Source organism: Balaenoptera physalus (assembly GCF_965194825.1).
Source record: "Balaenoptera physalus genome assembly, chromosome: 13".
NCBI classification, from domain to species: Eukaryota; Metazoa; Chordata; class Mammalia; order Artiodactyla; family Balaenopteridae; genus Balaenoptera; species Balaenoptera physalus.
In genome coordinates this window covers 3,352,564-3,374,308 of record NC_138892.1, presented here as the reverse complement: position 1 = coordinate 3,374,308, position 21,745 = coordinate 3,352,564, and the positions used below count along the sequence as shown (strand labels likewise).

Sequence of the window (21,745 nt, the reverse complement as noted above, 5' to 3'; positions counted from 1 at the left end):
GCGCCCGCCTTCCACAGAGAGCCACAGCACATAAGCGGGGGCTCAGAGGTCAGCGTGGGCTCTTGGGTCCCACAGGCAGTGCCACCGTCCCACTTGATGAATGACGTCACAGCCTCCTGAGAGATGGTTAGTCCCAAAGGCCCCGTAAGTAAGTGACTCACTGTTCAAGACACCGCAATCTTTATCAAGGTGTGTAGGATATATTTCACAAAAGAATGCCTTTTTTAACTTTCAGCAATTCATAAGCCGGCATTAAAAATAATTCCGTTTCCTTAACTTGTGAAGTGAGTCTACAGGAGCCGAACCCCTGCACGCACGACTGGCAGGGCGGGTTCGCCTGTGACCGTGGAGCCGCCTTTTGTCCTGAGACGTGAGCAGGGCGGTCACCGCCACGCTGGCTGCATCCTGGTCGCAAGAGCAGGGAGCACGCAGACGGGCACTGGGGGAGGTTGGAGAGCTGCCCCTGCCCACGGCTTTGGCTTGGACGCTAGCAGTCAGGAGACCCAGCTGGGACCAGCAGCTGGTTGGCTGAGAGCCATTTACAGTGGGGATTATAAACGGGGAGAACACACAGCACGCTGAAACACGGAAGGGTGCACCTGCCACCCGTCCTTCCACGCGGCGGGGGTGGGGCCTACAGGCAGGCTCCCGACCACCTTGCTCATGCAACACCCACTCTGCTATCGCCAGCGGGAGTCCAGCTTGGATTCCTTAAGGTCGACCAAGATCCTAAAGCCATTGGTCACAGGACAGAATCCTTCTACAACTTTACAGTTCTCCCTCAGTCTCTTGTAACTGTTACACGCACACCTCAATCAATAGCCTTTTTCTAAAAAACAGTTTCCTTTACTGTGTCTTTCAGTGGGGCCAAAAACCACGTTCTTGGCACTCCTATTTCATCTGGTGATGTAATAAATACATATAATCAGACTGCAGATTCCCAAGTCCAAATACAGCAGGCCCAGCAGGTTCAGGGCCGGAGGGGCGGGCCTGGCGCCTGGACCGCAGCACGGCCGCGGGCTGGGCTCCTCGGGGCCGGAGCCTCTCCGGGTGGTCAGTGGACCCAGGACTTGGAAAGTGCCCACAAAGGCGCTTTGTTAGTTTGTTTAACTAGTTAGGAGACCAGAGCGAGAATGCCAGTACTGGCAGTGCAGGATGTGGAGGAGAAAAATAAAACTGAGGGGCTTCAAAACCTGTGAAAAGATCAACCCCTCAGCATCTTTCCAAAACTGAGGTAACGGCGTCTCCCTGGGGCTTTCACCCGGGGAAACACACGTGCGTCTATGACGCACTCTTACGCTTTAGGCTGTGAGGGTGCCGGGCCCACAGAGCCCCAGGGCCACCTTCACTCACCTGACCTCGATGGCAGGGCTGCTCAGAACCTCCCCGTCGCAGTTCCAGGCGCTGCTGGAGACGGCGCAGCAGCACGGGGGGCGGTCGCTGCACAGCTGCCCCAATCGCTTCTTCCCGCGGCCCCGGACGCTGCCGTCCTCGTCCTCCGCAGGCTTCGGCACAAACTGGAACTTCTTGACGCGATAGACTTCGACGAAAGTGAAGTCAAACTACCAAGAGACAGCAGGACGGAAACATGCTCTCAGCGGTGCTGCGCTGGGGGCGGGACAGCCGTCGGGGCCTCCCGGCAGCTCCTCCCCCCGCAGCTTGGGGACAAGAGAAGTGGTCACCACGACTCTTACAACACGGTCCCATCCACAATGAATGACACGGAGTAAAGAATTCCTGAGCAGCAACTTGTACGATTATTTACCTTTTTAACAAGCAGTATTTTAAAAGCCACATAAAAACACTGTTGGCCCAGATCTTAAAAAAATGTAACAGCCACAAACTTTACCAAAATCATAGACTGATCAGAAGCTGCAATTGTCTGGGTATGGTTAGACTTGCCCTCCCCCCACCCCGTGTCACTACAAGGGTGCCAGTGACTAAGGAAAGGTTTGCTGGAAGAGTTTCAGTAGAACCCCCTTCTGGGAGCTGAAAGATTTTGTTGTAAGTGACCAGCAAGGGCAACAGAAAGTTGCACTGCATCACTTCGTTCTGTTTTTAAATAGGAAGAGAAACATTCATGCCTCCTAGTTTCTCTGCTCAAAGACTTTATATTTTTAAATGAGATTTTACAAGGAATAACTATGACTAAGACTTTAAAATGGGTGAAATGCAAACAGAAAAATCTGTCCTTCTTCCCCTTGAATTCATAGCCGATCCTACAACATACAGATCAGGGTCGCCCAGGTAGAAGCGGCCGCCGACGCAGGCCATGTGGAAGCAGCGGTGCCCTTACCTGGTCGCCCTGGTTGGTGTGCCTGACGAGAAACCTCAGGAAGTTGAACCGGGAGCACTTCCGGATGAGGATGAGGTCGGAAGACCCGTCTCCCAGGTGGGCGGCCGGGGAGAGCCCCTGGGGGCTCCGGGGACAAGCACAGGACATGTTGGTGGCGTTGATGGCCAGGAACTGCCCGCAGACGACCTTCCACTCTTCCACCTCCTCTGAAGCAGGAAGAAGCATCGCAGAGGCTATGTTAAATCCGTTACATCCGAGCCGGACAGGCGGGCGTCCTGAGATGACCGGGAGGGGTCGTCTCTACAAACGCACCATGCGATCGCTTCTCAGCATCAACACAGAGAAAACCGCGCCCACCGCTGTGCCCGGCGGTCACCTCCCAAGAGGCAGAGCTGTTTCTCGGGCCCTCACCTGGGACTTGGGACCACGATCTAGAGCAGGGGTCGCCAAATCTGGCCCACCACCTACCTGACTGGGTGTGGCCTGTGAGCTAAGAATGGGTTTTACATTCTTAAATGGTTGAAAAAAAAAATCAAAAGAAGGAAAGTATTTTGTGACATGTGAAAATGACGTGAAACTCAAATTTCAGCGTCCACGAATAGTTTCTGGAGCACTGCTGAGCCCACTCCTTTCCTCTAAGCCCTCGAAAAGGCCACTCGCTGACCCCCGTTCTGGACCACTCTAGGGACAGGCGCCTGGCTGGCGCCCCAACAGTAGTTCAGAGGGACGTGGCAAGATGGGCCCTTCCACAAAATCCCCTTTTCCCCAAAGTCTGGCAAAGGCAACCACGCACTCTGCCTGGAGCTGAAGTGGAAGCAGGTGCCCCTGCAGAGAAGAAGGGGCGGGGGTAGGAGGGGCGAGACCCGAGGCCCCGGACTGTAGGTCCAGCCACGGCCGCGTCGGCCTCGCCACGTTACCGGTGCTCTCCAAGCCGTACAGCGACCTTCTCTGCTCGGCCTCCAGCTGCTGCTTGCTCTGCCTGCAGACAAAGCACCTGGAGGACAAGAACATGACCACCTTGTCTGGAACCTACAGGCTGCAAAAGCGTTTCAATTCTTTTCATATAGTAGGAAGTGCAATTTCAGAGGCTTCACTTAAAAATATTTTGTTTGCATATTAATTTGAGTTCTCAGAATCAGATCCACTCTTAGAAATTACACAGACAACATATCCATTTTGAAAATGGATAAACATTACAAAAAGCAAACAGCATCCCATGAGGCCCTTCTGTTGGCCCTGGGGAGCGGGCTGAGCTTGGCCCCGACGCTGGGGTGGTGGCAGACGGAGCGAAGGACAAGGTGCAGATCCCAGTGTGGATTCCCGGCCTGAGACTTTGTTCCCTTTCACAAAACAGGGAACATAGTGGTGATCTGGTCCAGTCAGTAACAAGCAAGTAAATGACTCAGAGCAGCTATTGCGGGACTTGGTCGTTGGTCTCACAGATGTTTGCGGTCCTGGGCACCGCTGGATTCAGGCCGTCGAACGGGCCAGGGGCTTTTGCTGGTGGAATTAGCTCATCAGCAACTGAGGTGGCGAGGCCGTGCCTCTAACCGTTTGATTTTATGGTCTCAAATTCTTCACTTAAAGGAGGAGAGGACCAGGGGAAGGAAGGGCCCACGTCTGAATGACTTAAAGAAGGAAGGAAAACCCCCGAGTCCATCAAATCCCTACAGCCTCTCCGTGTCCTCAGACTGAGGAGCAGGGACAAGATGCGGGCTGTCGGGCTGCGGGTACAGGTGGCCAACCTGACACTCGTTCCCGGTTAACCCGGGCACATGCTGTTGAGCACGGTGGGGACACACAGGGTGACAAGGCAGCGTGGCTCGCAGAGGGGCCCCCACTGCTGGCCCGGGGTCTGGACCGGCCTCTCCTGACCACCCAGTGGGGGGACGGGGGGCCCGTCCAGCCAGCTCCACGGGCGCCCCGAGGGCGCGCACAGACCTGTCCATAAAGGGGCTCGTCTTCAGTCATTTCTCACATCCCCAGCAGGGGGGGACAGCGGACCCCCGCACCGGAGCAGACGGCGTGGTGTGAGCCCTCTGCTGGGTAGACGACGGGGACCAGACCTGACCCTGGGCCGCCCCGTGACCCAGGACCCAGCATGGGGGACACGGCGGGACCCCCTCAGGGTGCGTGGGACCCTTGGTCAGGAGGAACCAGCGCCTCCCGTCTACATTGCCAAGTACTGCCCACTCACTTCACAGCAGGAGCAAACCCCAGCCAGTCCTGCTTCTATCTCATCGTTTGAGGAGAAACACACGTAAGGGATGTGCTTACCCCGCCCGGCAGGGTTTCCTGTCCCTCGGGGAGCCCACCGTGTGCTGTGCGGGCAGGAAGGACACTGTCCCTTCGTAGCAGTGATGGGAGAGGAAGGTCTTCAAACCTGAGAACAGAGCGAGACGGAGAGACACACCCACATGCACCACTGCCTGCGCAGGAGACCGTGCCGTCAGCTTCTGCAAAGCGTGGGCGCAGGGCACCCGCCTGGGGACAGAGCGTCTGCAGGAGGACACGGCCCCCTCCCACTTCAGGCTGAGCTGCCACCACCATCACAGAGGACTGCAGGCTCCCGGCCGCCAGGGCTGCCTTCCACACTGGCAAAGGGGACGTCTTGGCCACCAGTGACCCCTCGTCGTGGCCTCGACGACGTGGCCTGCAGGTTCCGCCCTGTGAAGCCCCCAACGCACCCCCAGGCTTGACCCCGTCGTCCACAACTTTGGTGTCTTGGAGGAACTCAGGACAAAGACCAGGCGGCACTGCCACCAGACCGTGGCCGGCCCCTCTGGGAAACTGTGGCGTGCTGTCCGTCGAGCTGCCTGCACCCCCAGCACGCCAAGGCTGAGAGAGGGGAGGAGGCTGCAGAAGCAGCGTGTGAAGCGAGCAGAGGTTGGTTCGCGAGGCTGAAGGAGAGAAGCCGCCTCCATAACATCAAAGTGCAAGGGGAAGCAGCGAGGGCTGGTGTGGAAGCTGCAGTCGGCGAGCCAGAAGACCTAGCTAAGATCATTCACGAAGGTGGCTCCACCAAACAACAGATTTTCAGTGCAGAGGAAACAGTTCTCCTGGAAGAAGATGCCATGCAGGACCCTCCCAGCTAGAGAGGAGAGGTCGCTGCCTGGCTTCAGAGCTTCAGAGGACAGGCTGACCCTCTTGTGTTAGGGGCTAATGCAGCTGGTGGCTTTAAGTTGAAGCCAGTGCTCCTTTACCATCTGAAGATCCTGGGGCCCTTAAGAATTATGCTAAATCCACTCTGCCTGTGCTCTGTAAATGGAACAACAAAGCCTGTTTATAAACACATCTATTTACAACATGATTAACTGACTATTTTAAGCCCACTGTTGAGACCTACTGCTCAGAAAAAAAGATTTCTTTCAAAATGTTACTGCTCAGTGACAATGCACCTGGTCACCCAAGAGCTCTGAGGGAGATGGGCGAGATTCACGTTGTTTTCATGCCTGACAACACAACATTCATTCTGCAGCCCATGGATCAAGGAGTCATTTCAACTTTCTTTTCTTTTTTTTTTTAAATTAATTCATTTATTTATTTTTGGTGTGTTGGGTCTTCGTTGCTATGTGCAGGCTTTCTCTACTCTTCATTGCTGTGTGTGCCCTTCTCACTGCAGTGGCTTCTCTTGTTGCAGAGCACGGGCTCTAGGCACGTGGGCTTCTGTCATTGTGGCGCGTGGGCTCAGTAGTTGCGGCTCGCGGGCTCCAGAGTGCAGGTTCAGTAGTTGTGGCGCACGGGCTTAGTTGCTCCGCAGCATGTGGGATCTTCCCGGACCAGGGCTCGAACCTGTGTCCCCTGCATTGGCAGGCGGATTCTTAACCACTGTGCCACCAGGGAAGTCCCCGTTTCAACTTTCAAGTCTTATTCCTTAAGAAATACATTTTGTAAGGCTATAGTTGCCACAGACAGTAATTTCTCTCATGGATCTGGGCAAAGTAAACCAAAAACCTTCACCATCCAGATGCCATTAAGAACATCTGGGATGACTCATGGGAAGAGGTCAAAATATCAACATTAACAGGAGTTTGGAACAAGTTGATTCCAACCCTCCTGGATGACTTGGAGGGGCTCAGACCTCAGTGGAGGAAGTCACTGCAGGTGTGGTGGAAACAGCAAGAGAACTAGAATCAGAAGTGGAGCCTGGGGCTTCCCTGGTGGCACAGTGGTTAAGAATCCGCCTGCCAACGCAGGGGACACAGTTTCGAGCCCTGGTCCGGGAAGATCCCACATGCCGCGGAGCAACTAAGCCCGTGCGCCACAGCTACTGAGCCTGCGCTCTAGAGCCTGTGAGCCACAACTACTGAGCCCATGTGCCACAACTACTGAAGCCCACACACCTAGAGCCTGAGCTCTGCAACAAGAGAAGCCACGACAATGAGAAGCCCGTGCACCACAATGAAGAGCAGCCCCCGCTCGCAGCAACTAGAGGAAGCCTGCACCCAGCAAAGACCCAACGCAGCCAAAAATAAAATAAATAAATTTATAAAATTTTAAAAAAAAGTTAAAAAAAAAAGAAAAGAAGTGGAGCCTAAAGGTGGGACCGGACTGCTGCATCTCAGGGTAAAACGTTAATGGACGAGGAGTTGCTTCTTATGGACGAGCAAAGAGAGCGGCTTCTTGAGACGGAATCTACGCTGGTGAAGATGCTGAGGAGGTTGTTAAAATGACAGCAAAGGATGTAGAATATGACGTAAACTTAGCTGATAAAGCAGCAGCAGGGTCTGAGAGGACTGACTCCACTTTTGAAAGAAGTTCTACTGTGGGGAAAGTGCTATCAAATTTCACTGCAGGCTACAGAGCAATCGTTCCTGAAAGGAAGAGTCAACTGATGCAGCAGACTTCACTGCTGTCGTATTTCAAGGCATCGCGGCGGCCCCCCCCACAGCCCTCAGCACCCCCGACCCTGATCTGTCAGCAGCCGTCTGCATCAAGGCAAGACCCAGCACAAAGATTACGACTTACTGAAGGCACAGGTGATGGGGAGCACTTTTTAACCATGAAGTATTTTTAAATTAAGGTATGTATCTTTTTTTAGACATAATGCTATTGCACACTTAACAGACTACACTATAGCCTAAACATAACTTTTATATGCACTGGGAATGCAAAAAATTCGTGTGACTTGCTTTATTTTGATATTTGCTTTCTTAAGGTGGTCTGGAACTGAACCCTAAATATCTCCAAAGGTGTGCCTGTAAATTTACCCAAAAGTAACCTATACAGGGCAGTGACCAGAGAAATGACACTCATTAAATACAGCCAAGCCATCATCAAAAAATCTACAAACAATAAATGCTGGAGAGGGTGTGGAGAAAAGGGAACCCTCCTGCACTGTTGGTGGGAACGTAAATTGATACAAGCCACTATGGAAAACAGTATGGAGGTTCCTTAAAAAACTAAAAATAGAACTACCATATGACCCAGCAAGCCCACTACTGGGCATATACCTTGAGAAAACCATAATTCAAAAAGAGTCATGTACCACAATGTTCACTGCAGCACTAGTTACAATAGCCAGGACATGGAAGCAACCTAAGTGTCCATCGACAGATGAATGGATAAAGAAGATGTGGCACATATATACAATGGAATATTACTCAGCCATAAAAAGAAATGAAATTGAGTTATTTGTAGTGAGGTGGATGGACCTAGAGTCTGTCACACAGAGTGAAGTAAGTCAGAAAGAGAAAAACAAATACCGTATGCTAACACATATATATGGAATCTTAAAAAAAAAAAAAAAGGTCCTGAAGAACCTAGGGGCAGGACAGGAATAAAGACGCAGATGTAGAGAATGGACTTGAGGACATGGGGAGGGGGATGGGTAAGCTGGGGTGAAGTGAGAGAGTGGCATGGACATATATACACTACTGAATGTAAAACAGATAGCTAGTGGGAAGCAGCCGCATAGCACAGGGAGATCAGCTCGGTGCTTTGCGACCACCTAGAGGTGTGGGATAGGAAGGGTGGGAGGGAGACGCAAGAGGGAGGGGATATGGGGATATATGTATACATATAGCTGATTCACTTTGTCATACAGCGGAAACTAACACAACAGTGTAAAGCAATTATACTCCAATCAAGATGTTAAAAAATAAAATAAAATAAAATAGTACTATAAGTCCCTGCAAATAAATAAATAAATACAGCCAAGGAATTCATCTCAGCAACAAGTGTCAAACTTTGAATCCTACATCCTTTCAAACTTTTTTTCTGCATTTAAACGCATTTGAAGGCTGAAAGGGTGGTGTTGCACATGACCTGAAAGTGCAGACCATCACTCGTTTGTATGATCTGGGATCGACCCCATTCCTCCTCGTCCCAGCTCTGAGCAGATGTGAGAACTGGCCTGTGACCGACGGCAGCGGTTCTCCGGGCACCCGGGACCCGTCAGACTCGCGCCCCTTGGTTTCCGTGTGTGAACGAGGCCCCACCTGGAGCGAGGCGGAGGCCGTGTGTGGAAGCTCCCGGCGTGTTACTCTGAGTTACCTGAGAAGTCGTATCTGACGAGACCCATCCACCGCTTCCTCTCGCTGTCCTTGATGATGTCCCCGTAGAAGCCGTAGCCCAGCAGGGACACTGAGTACCGCAGCAGCGTGCTGTTGTGATGCACAGAGGACACGTCCATGGCCAGCGAGTCCCCTGCGGAGAGAAGCCAGGGTGGAGCCCGCGCCCCTCCGCCTGCCCCCTGCACAGCGCCCGGCGGCCGTGATGGAGCCGCGAATTAAAGCGCAACATAGGCAGAAGGCAGTCGAGGCCGTGGTCTGTTCTCCCGGGGTGCCTGGCCTCCTGCTCTCGACCCAAGTGACTAAATTTGACTCAAATTTCCAAAACGGGCTTGGAAAGCGGTTCCGTAAGGAGGGGAAAACAATGTGACCGTGAAGCTCGCTGAACGCCACTAAGTGAAAGGAAGGAGGAAAAGGCGCCTGGCATTCTCAAATGTAAAATCACACGTGTACCATCTGTGAACACAGCCCTTCGTGACTGTGGCCGACACGCGAGTAGCACTGCCAGCAGGGACAAGGACGGGCAGAGGGAGCCACACGGGTGCCCTGAAGGCACTTGGCAGCTCCGAGCAGCGCTACCAGCAGCCTCGGGCCTCCGACCCCGGGGGGCGCGCTTTCTAGAGGAGCAGGGAGGGCGGGGGGTGACTGGGGAGGCCTGTCCCCGCAGCGCGACAAGGGGCCAAGTCCCGAGCAGGGATGAGGGCTGACAGCAGGGCTCCAGATGAGGGTGCGGATGTGTCGGGGCAGAGAAGCACCTGGCCAGCGCAGGGGACGCCACGGAGAACCACCGGGGCGCAGGTGCCGGGCACCCCCAGTGCTCTGGGGGGGCACCAGAGGGTTCTGAGAAGAGCAGCGCTTCTGTTTCTGAAGGTCACCCAGCTGGATGGGATGAGAAGTGGCAGGGAAGGGTGGCAGCCAGGGCCCTGCTGGCGGACGGACACCCGCGTGTGCCCGGGGACCTGGGATGGGGCAAGCCAAGTGCGGCGCTGAGAGAGGCACCCACCCACGACGATGTGCAGAGCCGAGGTCTCCGCGTCGTTCGTGCCAACTGTTGAGTAACACACACAGTCTGTCGACCCTAAAGGGGGGGAAAGGTCCTTAATGTCACTACAATCACTTAAGATCCTAGCATGTATCCAGGTGCATGAGTGGTAAGCTCTTCCGTTTCTTCCATGGCCCTGGAGTAAATAAGAAGGAATAAACTCCGTTTGCCTACAGGGTTAGTCGCTGCGGTTGATTCATCAAGAATACTGAGATTGACCTTGACGACCAGCAGCCAGCCAGCTCCTCACAGAGGGTTCAGAGACCCCTCCCGAGCCGGTCCGGGCTGCAGGGACCCCTGGTGGCGGCGGGGCGCCAGGGCGCCAGGCTCAGCGCTCTGCACGGTGTCCCCGCTCCTGGCTGCCGCAGAGGCGGGCAGCAGCCCTGGGGCTCCCGACCTCAAGGCCAAAGGGACTCTGCAGTGGGGGAGTGCACGCAAAGCAAGGACAGCTCGTGGAGGTCACAGAAAAAGCACCGCAGACCTGTGCGCGGAGAGAGACCCGGAGCCTCAGCCCACCCCTGGGTCGTGAGGGCGCAGCAGCTGCCGGCTGACAGGCGTGAGGGGCCAGCGGGACCCGCTCTGACCCCCATGGGCTCGGCCGGGGCTCTCCCTCCTCCTGCCCACACCCCCGTCTGTACAGTGGCGGCGACCTCAGCGCACGCAGCTCGCGCCTGGATCCCGAGGGCACGGCAGTGATACTACGGGTCCTCCCTCGGTCTGTCCTGGTTCTAACTGGGTCGTCACCAACGTCTCTGTTCTCCGCCTGAGTGGGCAGAAAATCTCCCGGGTGCTTATTCATAACAGATTTCTGAGCCCCGCTCCACCCCCGAGATCCTGACTCAGTAGGTTTGGGATGGGGCTGAGCGATCTGAATTTTAACACGTCTGCTGAATAGCCGAAAACCCTAGTCTAGATTTCCCAAGAATAAACTCTGACGGTATCCAGAATTGCACCATAAATGCTGCCTCAGACACACAACCAACGCAGGTTGAGGCCCATCAGGGAATAACCATCCTGTTAGCAGGCACACAAGCTCTGGCCGCAGGCAGGATTCAGATGCTGTGCCCTCAGGCCCCAGAACATTCTATAAGGCCCTCAGCCTAAGTGGAGCCTGAAAGTCCATGGTTCTAAATAGACGTGCTGGATCGCAGGCAGTGTTTGTCATCTCTTAGAGCAACAGAATCTGGTCCAGTATGAGATCAGAGTAGAAGCCTCTTAACTATTTAATCTAAGCTAACATACGCCTTCTTATGGTTGGAAACTTACATAAACACATACAGATTCATATATTTTTAATATGTATATTTTTCTTTTTTGTTAATCTTAACCTGAAGACTTGAATGACATCTCATTCCAAAAATGAGCTGAAAAGTAAAACGATTTAAATGAACATTTAAGATTATAGGAGTGACTAATTCTTAAAATGGAATTAACAGTATTTAAGGAAAACTACATGGTTTCAGACTATCTTCCACACCCTTATTTTTCTAACTGAGGGTACCCGAATAACGGGTATAAACATTTCTGACAAAATAAACTACAAAAGAGCCATGAAATTAACTTGAAGCACACCTTCATATCCCTAGAACTTCCCAGAATTTCCAGAGCCCACTTGCTCCCCTTACGTGCCTACCGCACTGTTTACTTTCTTCACAAACCATCCTTTAGAACAAAAACTGATCAGACATCCCATATCCCCTGCATTTTTAAAAAAATTAATTAATTATTTTATTTTTATTTTTGGCTGCCTTGGGTCTTCGTTGCTGCGCGTGGGCTTTCTCTAGTTGCGGCGAGCAGGGGCTACTCTTCGTTGCAGTGCATGGGCTTCTCGTTGCAGTGGCTTCTCTTGTTGCGGAACACGGGCTCTAGGCATGCGGGCTTCAGTAGTTGTGGCGCGCGGGCTCAGTAGTTGTGGCACATGGGCTTAGTTGCTCCGCGGCATGTGGGATCTTCCCGGACCAGGGCTCAAACCCGAGTCCCCTGCACTGGCAGGCGGATTCTTAACCACTGTGCCACCAGGTAAGTCCCCTTCCCTGCATTTTATCAGATATAACTTGTATATTCAGCAATCTTTTAATCAGTAGAAATTCAGCAGTGATCTCAAATAAAAATGAAGAAACGAGTGGTCTGCACTTTGCACCATGTCCTTTTGACCTTTAAACTCCCTCTTTATTTGTGGGTCTATCTAGAATCTAACTGCTCTATTAAACACATGTTAGAATCAAGTTGAAAGTCTCACAAAGGGATCTGTCTCAAGTAGGGAAAAAAACCCCAGCACTTCTGACCTGCTGCATCATCCTTTTTACAGCCACAACAAAGACGGGCCCTTTTTGATGGCCCATCTCAACGACAGCATCTTGTCATAGAAGCTGCTCGAGAGCCGCCTCGTGTGGGAACAGCGGGCAGGACAGGGACAGGCTGAAGGCCACTGGTCACTCGGTCAGTCCTGGGCCGCACGTGGGGCAAACCGCCGGCTCTAGCGGGCTGGGCTGGACGTGGCCCACTTTTCCGAGTTCATTCACTAGGAACTAACCGCAAACACTTCCACTGAGTGTGTGAGATGGCGCAGAACCTACAGGCACCTGAACTCTACAGAAGAAAGCAGAGGGCTCAGTGGGGCCTGCCCTGGGCTGGGGGACACGCATTCACTGTTACCCAAGTCCTCAGGGCAACAAATAGCGCAAGTGAACCGAGTTTCTAGTAGGTTTCAGGGGTTATTTTGCTGAAAAATCAGATTTTTAAAGAAGGTACTCAGCTCAGCTTCCTCCCTGCTCAGCATCCTTCACGGGCCACCTCCCCACCCGCCTCCCTGCAGCTCCCACCTCCACTCTGCCTCTCACGCACGCTGCTCACGTCTGCACCACCCACAGCCAAGCCTGTTCCTGCCTCGGGGCCATCGCCTGTGCCGCTCCTCCTGCCTAGAACATCGTGCCCCAGATGCAGGGCGCTGTCCCCTGCCCTTCCGGCCTCTGAGTGGGATCACACGTGAAAGGTCCCCTGCGCCCGTCGGGACCGTGCTCCCCCAGGCCCCACTGCTCCGTTCTCTCCACTTCATGCTAATCACCTGCCTCTCCCCCTGGACTCCCTGCGTCCCTGCCTTGTTCCTTCGCAAGGCCCACAGCGAGGCCGGCCCACAGGAGGCCAGCAGAATGTACACACAAGGACCCACCGAGGGAATGGACGGACGGAGCACGGGGCGTCTGCGGGCTGTGGACCCCTATGCTTTGGGCTGGCGGCCGGGGCGCCGGGCACCCGCAGACAGCCGCTTCAGGGCAGGAGAACGTCTGATTCTTCTTCGTCCCCAAAACACCACTTCTCGCTTGTTTAACATTCAGTCTGCTTCCAACAGCTCATTGCCCCCTCTGGGGACAATGTAAGTCCCCAGTGATCTCTGTGCGGTGAAGACTTTAACCCAGAGGGAGCGCCAGCTCCAGACGTAAGATCTGGTTTATCTCAGGCATCAGGAGCCCCCTGACCCCCAGCCCCTGTGCCCCAGAGCCACCTGCAGCCTCCCCCTCCTCGAGGCCCCGCCTGGGAGGCGGCCCTCCCAGAAGCTGTGTCACCCGGCCCAGGGCAGAGGCAGCGGGCATGCGCCCTTCTCCTTGCAAGCACAGTCTGGGCACTGCTGTCTCCCCGCCCCCGCTGTGCCGGCCTTCCTGAGACCTGAGCAGGCCCAGGCGGGACCACCCAGCTCCGAACCCCGACACACTGTCCCTGAGCTCCAAGGCCAGCGCCCACAGCCCGGTGCTGGGGGGTTCCTGCTGGGGGGCTCGGGCTGGCTGCGCCATCCGATTTGCCAAGTCCTGCTGGCTCTGCCACTGAAAACTGTGCCCGAGTCACAGCCGACCGTACACCCAATGTCCAGCGTCCACCCAGGACCCGGGCAGCCCACCCGCCGCTGCTCTAGAACGGAACGTAGAGGGTGGTCTCACGCGCAGCCCTGTAGACGAGAGCCTGACCCAGGGCCTTTCCCCAGTCCCTCTAGCCCCCCGCCTGAGCGCACGGCTATTCCCATGGCCGCCCGCTGCCCCAGGGGACCCTTGGCGTGTGTCATTCCACACCCGGTCCCTCACCCATCACCTCTCAGGAAGGCTCCTGGGACCCCCCGGAAGGAGCCCCTCCGAGCCCCTCACCCAGACCCACGCCAGCGGCGCCTCCTCTACCCTGCCCCACTGCTGGAGACCCTCTCCTGCCACGCGGGTCCGTGTGTCTGCTGAGCTCCACAGCAAGACCCGGTCCATGCCAGGCCGCGGAGAAGCAGGGCGTCTGCTGGGCGCACTCCCGCTGTGCGGCGTCGGCCTGAGCTCTGGCGCCCTTCAACCATTTTAATAGCCCAGGGTTTTAGGTATCAGAGCCACATGGGCAAATGGTGACAAGAGGCATAAAGGAAACACAGATTAGAACGTAGAAAAATAAAATTCACGTAGTCCAGACACACCATGTACAAGGTTCAAGGACAAAAGCCTAACCTGGCAGAGAAGTTGGAAAACACGTGACCCACTGAGGGGAACATCCTTAACACACAGACAGCACCCGGCCAGGTGGGGAAGGATAGACCTTCCCGGGGGGCAGAGCAGCCTCCGAGCCCCACTGTCCGCGCCCTTCTGGGCAGCCATGCAACCTGACCCTGGCACCCCGCATCGTCACCCAGAAAATGGGGTGACAGCACCATTCTCAGAGCCATCGGAGAACGCGGATGTCCACCCGAACCTGACCTGCCAGGGTCCCTGCCGCTGTGGCCCAGACACAGGGTGAGGAGGGTGCCTCCTTCCGCTGGGTGGTCTGCAGAGCCCCGGCTTCACCCCGCCCCCCCTGCCCCCCGCCGGCTCAACGCTGTGATTCTCCTAAGAGCTGGGTGCTTCCCGGAGACACCAACACGCCGAGCCGGCCACCTCGGGACACGGCACGGCCGGCCCCTGTCCCGCTCACACCCCGAGGCCTCCCGCCCCGACGCCCGGCCCCCGGCCCCGCGTACCGGTCACTTCTTCCAGGACACCGCCTGCTCCCCACGCTCCCCTTCTCCTGCACTGTGCTCTGCGCCTCCCCCATCCCCCCCCACTGCCAAACGGCCATCCCTTCGAGAGCCAGGACCGTGCCCCCAGCGCCTGGCAGGAAGCAGGCGTCCGGGGGGCACGGCAGGACCCCTTCCCGCACGCAGCGGCGGTCCTGTGTCAGGTGCGCGGAGAGAAGAGCTCGCCTGAAATAAGGGACGAGCCTCAGGAAGACCCAAGGGCGACCCCTCCCGGCCGCGTACCCGCAGGGATGATACCGATCCTCAGCGGGCTGGGCACGAGCGCCGCCCGGGGCTGGTCCTGGTCCACGCCGGCGTCCCTCTGCGTCCTGCCCACCAGGCCGTGCAGGACCTCGCTGAACATGCCGTCTCCGCCCACACAGACGACGCTGCGGGAGGAGCACAGGCGTCAGGCCCTCAGCACCCGCCCCGCACCGCCAGCTCCCTCCTGCGCTGGCCTCCAAGCCGCCATCCAGGCCGCAGCGGTGCCCGTGCCCCGTCGGCCGGCACAGTCCCCACCCGTCTCAGCTCACTCCCCACTCCTGCGGCAGACCTCTTCAGACCCTCCGTGTCTGCGCCCAAGCCCTGCAGGGAGAGGCTCCTGATGCCCGCCGCAGCCACACGGCCAGGCGCTGACAGGTCGAGAAGGGCAGGGCCTGGGGGACCGGGCGAAGGGCAGGGCCTGGGGGACCGGGTGAAGGGCAGGGCCTGGGGGACCGGGTGAAGGGCAGGGCCTGGGGGACCGGGTGAAGGGCAGGGCCTGGGGGACCGGGTGAAGGGCAGGGCCTGGGGCCAAGCTGCAGAGAATGCCCCTTCCTTCCCTAGCAGGCGAGGCTGACGAAAAATAAGCAGACAAAACATGAGCTCAACAGGTTTCTCCCCTCTGCCTTCCAGCCCCTGAATAAGGTCTGCAGGAACTCGGCCTCTGGGACAGGTGACACGTGGCTTCCTCCCTCCCTGATGCTTCCCCCACCCCTCCCCCACTCAAGACCCACTCCCACCGTGTGACCCTAATCCACCTCCCTGACCCTTCCCTCCAGGGAGGCTCTTCACACTGCCTGAGGTCCCCAGCGGCACAGTCGCCCACTTGAGACCCTAGAGCCTTCTTGGGGCCCTGGGATGGGGCACAGGGACACTCAGGACGCCGCCGCGCCTGGTCACAAAGCTTGGCGTCCAGCCCTTGGCTGCCCCCCAGCCTTCACGCTGACCCGACTGGAGGGGGCCCACAGCTCCACTGACATCCCCCACACCAAAACCTGCTTCAGCTCATCTCATTGCCTGATGACACTCGGTGAGGACTCGGTCACGGGGACCAGCCGATTCTCCCCCACACGTCCTGGAGAGCAGCCCCTCTGCCTCTGCCACTGTCCAGCCAGCTCCTGCCCAAGACCCATAACCTCTGGCAGCCTCCTTGGGTCCAATCCTCATTGCTACTTGCCACGCAGCTTTCAAGAGTATCTTTCCGGGGCTTCCCTGGTGGCGCAGTGGTTAAGAATCCGCCTGCCAATGCAGGGGACACGGGTTCGAGCCCTGGTCCGGGAAGATCCCACAGGCCAAGGAGCAACTAAGCCCGTGCGCCACAACTACTAAGCCTGCGCTCTAGACCCAAGAGCCACAACTACTGAGCCCGCGTGCCACAACTACTGAAGCCCGCGTACCTAGAGCCCGTGCTCTGCAACAAGAGAAGTCACCGCAACGGGAAGCCCGCGCACTGCAACGAAGAGTAGCCCCCGCTCGCCACAACTAGAGAAAGCCCGCGCACAGCAACAAAGACCCAACGCAGCCAAAAATAAATAAACAAAATAAATAAATTAAAACAAAAGTTATCTTTCCAAAACAGCCGAGCCTATAGGACATCTACGTACAAGCTTTCCGGGGATCTCACCACCTTTCCCCAGCCTCGTCTGCTCATTCGCCGAGCACCTGCCGCGCGCCAGCCCTGTGCCAGGCGCGGGGGGCAGCTGTGCACAAGGCAGAGGGGGCCGGCTCTCCAGGAGCTGACATGCCAGCAGGCACAGACGCAACACAGATGCAGAGTCACACTCGGGGCCGGTGCCTCCTGCGGGGACGCGCACAGCACCCGCTCTGCGCTGTCGCAGCCAGAAACCCACAAGCAGGTCCTGACCGAGAGGAAACCTCAGACAGACCCAGAGCCAAGGGACATGCTGCAAAGGCACTGGCCTGTTCTCTCAAAATCCAGCCACACCGAGAAGGCTGAGGATCTGGTCCGGGTTACAGGAGACCAGAGACACACCCACTGAGTCTGAAGGCAACGTATGATCCAGGGCGCTTCTGCCTTAGGGAGTAATGGGACAGCGGGCAGAGTCTGATAAGGACAGCAAATGGGTCACGGCACTCGTATCAGTGTTAATCTCCTGGTTTTGATCACTGCATTTTAGTTCTGTAAGAGAATATCCTTGCTTTTAGGAAATATACACAAATATTTAGGGACGAAAGCTGATCATGTCTATAACATACTTTCAAACGATACAGAAAAAATTTCTGTACGTAGGTGGTAAGACTAAAAAGGAAAACAAAACTATTACACGGTGGTTTTCCAAGGAGAAGAACATGACTGAACTTTTCTGCCTTTCCTAATTTTCTAGGAGAAGAAGGTTTATTTTACTTCGACAACTAGGAAAAAAGGTGTAAGGAAAGGGAGTGAATAAAATGAAGACAGATGGGTAAAACTTGATGAGAATTGACTATTTATTAGTCAGATGAAAGACGCTTACTTACCCGTCATATTTGTCTATGTTGAGCTCATATAAACTCTCCTTGGCATGATTAGCATGCTCAGTAACTGTGGGAAAAAAACATATTACATTAGAGTTTACACTCAAGTCTGTGAATCCTCTTTAAAATGAAAGGCAAGTAAACCATGCTTTTAAAATGAGGTCCTATAAAATCTGCAGGAGGGTTTCCTGTAAGAAAGCCCTCCTTCGATCTTACCCAAATTCCTTTCACGGACAGGATGCTGACCTCAGGGGAACAGGACCTCTCAGAATACACTCTACTGGGTAGGACATCACATTCTCGGCATTTTAAAAAAATTAATTAATTTATTTATTTTTGGCTGTGTTGGGTCTTTGTTGCTGCGCATGGGCTTTCTCTAGTAGCGGCGAGCGGGGGCTACTCTTCATTGCGGTGCACGGGCTTCTCATTGTGGTGGCTCCTCTCGTTGTGGAGCATGGGCTCTAGGCGCGTGGGCTTCAGTAGTTGCGGCTCATGGGCTCTAGAGCACAGGCTCATTAGTTGTGGCGCATGGGCTTAGTTGCTCCGCGGCATGTGGGATCTTCCCAGACCAGGGCTCGAACCTGTGTCCCCTGCACTGGCAGGCGGATTCTCAACCACTGCGCCACCAGGGAAGCCCCACATTCTTGGCATTTAATTGACAACAAATAATAACTTTCTTGGGAAGAGATTACATCTTCTATTTTATAGTTTTCCCTTATTATCCAAGGAACTTGGAAAATTTTAGAATATACCAAAATGTAGAAGAGAGAAAATGTTAGTCCATAGTCTGTATACTCACTGTAACAAAAACTCTCTTTTTTTAAAAAAGAAAAATTTATTAATATTTTTATTTGGGTGCACCGGGTCTTAGTTGTGGCACATGGGATCTTCGTTGCCGCGTGCAGGATCTTCATTTGTGGCATGCGGATCTTTAGTTGCAGCACGTGGGATCTAGTTCCCTGACCAGGGATCGAACCCGGGCCCCCTGCACTGGGAGCGCGGAGTCTTAACCACTGGACCACCAGGGAAGTCCCAACAAAAACTCTCTTAAAATTCACTTGTACACACAATTTTGTGTCCTTGTTTTCCCAACATCTTATCACAATCCCTTTTTCATCATTAAAAATTCCTTGTAAAGAGCATTTTAAAGAGCTACATACTATTCCTTCAGATTCACCACAATTCTGTCTTTATGTTTCCTGTTCCGGGGTATAAGTGGTTTCCAGTGTTTTGCTTTTATAAAAATGAGGCAACGGACACCTGTGTACCTCGCCCTCTGTGTAGAGCTGATGGTTTTCTCAGGGAAGTTTAGAAAACTGTAAGATTGGACAAAAACCCCCTCCTTTTTGAGGATCTTGACCCGCACTGCCAGGGGGCCCTTTAATAAGTTTACACAAAACCCTCAAATCTCTGAAGGGAGAAACCGTCTCCCTACACCCTCCCAGCATCTAGAACTTGCTCTGAAACTCGGTACCGCAAATGTGGCATTGCATCGTGTTTCTTAAAAATACCACTTACTGGTGAAATGATTTCTAAGCCTTACTAATTGCTTGTATCTCTTGCAATAATTTTCTGTCCATAATCTTTGTCCTTTTATCCTTAGTGTTTTTCCTGAGTGCTTTATGAGCTAATACTTGGCTAGAACAGCCTACGTTCTTTACTTTGTATTCTTCTCATTCTGGTATGCCTAAAACCCCAACATTTCAGTTTGTTAAAATAATCTTATACAGGGAATTCCCTGGTGGTCCAGTGGTTAGGACTCTGCGCGTTCACTGCAGGGGCCAGTGTTCGATCCCTGGTCGGGGAACTAAGATCCTGCAAGCTGCGAAGCATGGCCAAAAAAAAAAAAAATCTTAATACAATAAAAATCTTCCCTAGTGACCATATCTGAGCCATTCTCAAATTTACTTCTACAGACACTTTGCGCCTTACCAATGATCTCGGTGGTGATGGAGGCCAGTGTAAACAACGGCGCCACTTTTCTCTCATAGATCCGCTTGCCTTGTCCTTTCCCTCCAAACGGATTGATGAACACCAGTAAGTGCTTTGGTCTAGACGCTGCAAAACAGCAACACCGCGTAAGTCACAATGAATGTAGGTGATCAAAATGAAGAACTGTGTTACTGAACAAAATCAAACCACAATGGTTCTAGAGCTCTGCTTAGTATTATCTGACAAAAAGCATTTTTAAGGTAAAGAACGGTGCTCAAGAGTTTCCTAATCTCTGAAAAGAGAAAAGCACAGCTTGTGAGATCAGGCAGGTGCTCTGCACATCGGCCAGGGGGATGGCAGCCCTGGGGATTCAGAATCCTGGCAGAGAAGGACGCTCTCTCCTGATGAGCAGTCCTACAGGGTGTAAATCCTGGAAGCAGCAGCCTCATTCTTCTTCATGTGAAGGAAAGTGAGTCTTCAGAAAATGAGAGAAATAGATATACAGCACGGAGCGTTGGGCGAGAAAGACAGACGGACAGGCACAGGGAACGCTCAATCTGGAGACGGACAGAGAGACGGAAGGACGGCAGGCTGTCCCTTCCAGAGGCCCGGCTAACTGCCTACACCCAGGTCTCCTGAAACACCCTGTTTTCTTATAGCAACTTCCACATTTCTGCTTGGGTCGGTTCAAGTAGATTCTGATACTTAAAAACCAAATTTAACCAACAAATCAATAAAAGTAGCAAGAAAATCGAAGCCCTGGGTCCACACAGAATCCCACACATGAACGCTCACAACAGCGCCATTCACAGCAGCCAAAACGTGGAGACCCCCCAGGTGTCCACCAACTGACGGCCGGATACACAGAATGTGACCAAAGGAGTATCATTCAGCAACGAAAAGGAACAGCCCACTGATACACTTAACCAACATGAATAAATACCAAAAGCATGATGCTGAGAGATGGAAGAATTACACAAAACAGTCCTTTTACATGATTCCATTTATGTGGCAGAACTAACATGTGGCAACAATGACGAAAAGAAACAATCAGACTGGTGGTCATCTCTGGACTGGCCGGGGAGGGTCACGAGGAAACTGGGGTGATGTTAAGTCTTACAGGGTCTGGGTTACACGGGTACACGTATGCTTCAAAACTCACTGATTTACACTTACCATTTGTCCATTTCACTGTATGTAAATTCTACCTCCAAACTGAAAACAAATACTGACCTCTAGGTAATGACACACATGCTGAATTGTCTGAAGGGTCATGCCCTGATGTCTGTCACTTACTTGGAAACACAGCAAACATACCATTAACTAATGGATGGGCAGAGAGACACAGACAAAGCAAAACCAGCAAAATGTTAACAACTGCAGAATGTAGGTGATGGGTGTATTAATGTCTACGGTACAATTTTTTCAATTTTTCTGTATGTCTGAAAATCTTCATAATGAAATATTGAAGGCAATACACAATAGAGAAAAATCAAAGCCAAAAGTCTATTCTTTGAAAAGATTCATAAAATTGATAAGTCCCTAATAAAACTGATAAAAAGGAAAAGGGAAAAAACACAAATTAACAATATCAGGAATGAGAAAGAGGACATTATTTCAGAACCTACAAATATTACAAGGAAACTGAAAGGATTTATTAAACTTATGCCAATAAATTTGTAAATTTTTATGTAAGAGACACATTTCTCAAAAAATACAATTTACCAAAAGTGACAGGATAAATAGAAAATCTGAATAGTCTGATATCTAATAAAGAAACTGAAGCCATTAATAAAAGCCTTCCCACAAAGAAAACCCCAGATGGTTTCACCACTTAATGCTTCCAAATATTTAAGGGGAAAAGTAGCCTCAACATTATAAAAATTCTTCCACACGACAGAAAAGAAAGAAGCACTTCTCAACTCTGTGTACATGACCACTGTAAGCTTGACAGCAAAACCAGACAAGCACATTTACAGAAAGGAAACTCATAGGTCTATTTCTTCCCTGAGCCTAGGTGAGAAAATCCTAAACAAAATATCATCAAGTCAAATCCAGAAATGCACAAAAAGGGCAATACATCATTACCAAGTAGGATTTATTCCAGGAATACAAAGGCTTTTATACAAAATACAAGGAGAAACCAATGTTTTTCAACACGTTAACTCAAAAAGAAGAAAATCATACAATCATCTCAATAGATGCAGAAAAAGCAC

At 53.1% G+C, this 21,745-nt stretch overlaps 1 protein-coding gene across 8 annotated transcripts in view; it reads right to left on the bottom strand.

Moving 5' to 3' along the window:
• The window catches only part of CERK (ceramide kinase), a 215,672-nt gene that overhangs the window by 166,858 nt on the left and 27,069 nt on the right, over window positions 1-21,745 (bottom strand). For 4 of the 8 annotated variants that reach the window (XR_014252760.1, XM_082422209.1, XM_082422205.1 and 1 more), the window contains 9 exons: window positions 19,530-19,655; window positions 17,601-17,664; window positions 15,105-15,250; window positions 9,812-9,886; window positions 8,792-8,944; window positions 4,574-4,679; window positions 3,214-3,290; window positions 2,297-2,571; window positions 1,354-1,562 (listed from right to left, as the gene is read on the bottom strand). Coding sequence is in view for 7 of the 8 variants with exons in the window: in XM_082422209.1 (XP_082278335.1) it covers window positions 1,354-1,562; window positions 2,297-2,571; window positions 3,214-3,290; window positions 4,574-4,679; window positions 8,792-8,944; window positions 9,812-9,886; window positions 15,105-15,250; window positions 17,601-17,664; window positions 19,530-19,655 (1,231 nt within the window). In the remaining variant the exon portion in view is untranslated. Of the gene's footprint in view, window positions 1-1,353; window positions 1,563-2,296; window positions 2,572-3,089; window positions 3,291-4,573; window positions 4,680-5,499; window positions 5,555-8,791; window positions 8,945-9,811; window positions 9,887-15,104; window positions 15,251-17,600; window positions 17,665-19,529; window positions 19,656-21,745 lie in introns of those variants that run through there. The other 4 variants (XM_082422208.1, XM_082422210.1, XM_082422207.1 and 1 more) reach the window with 4 other exon arrangements.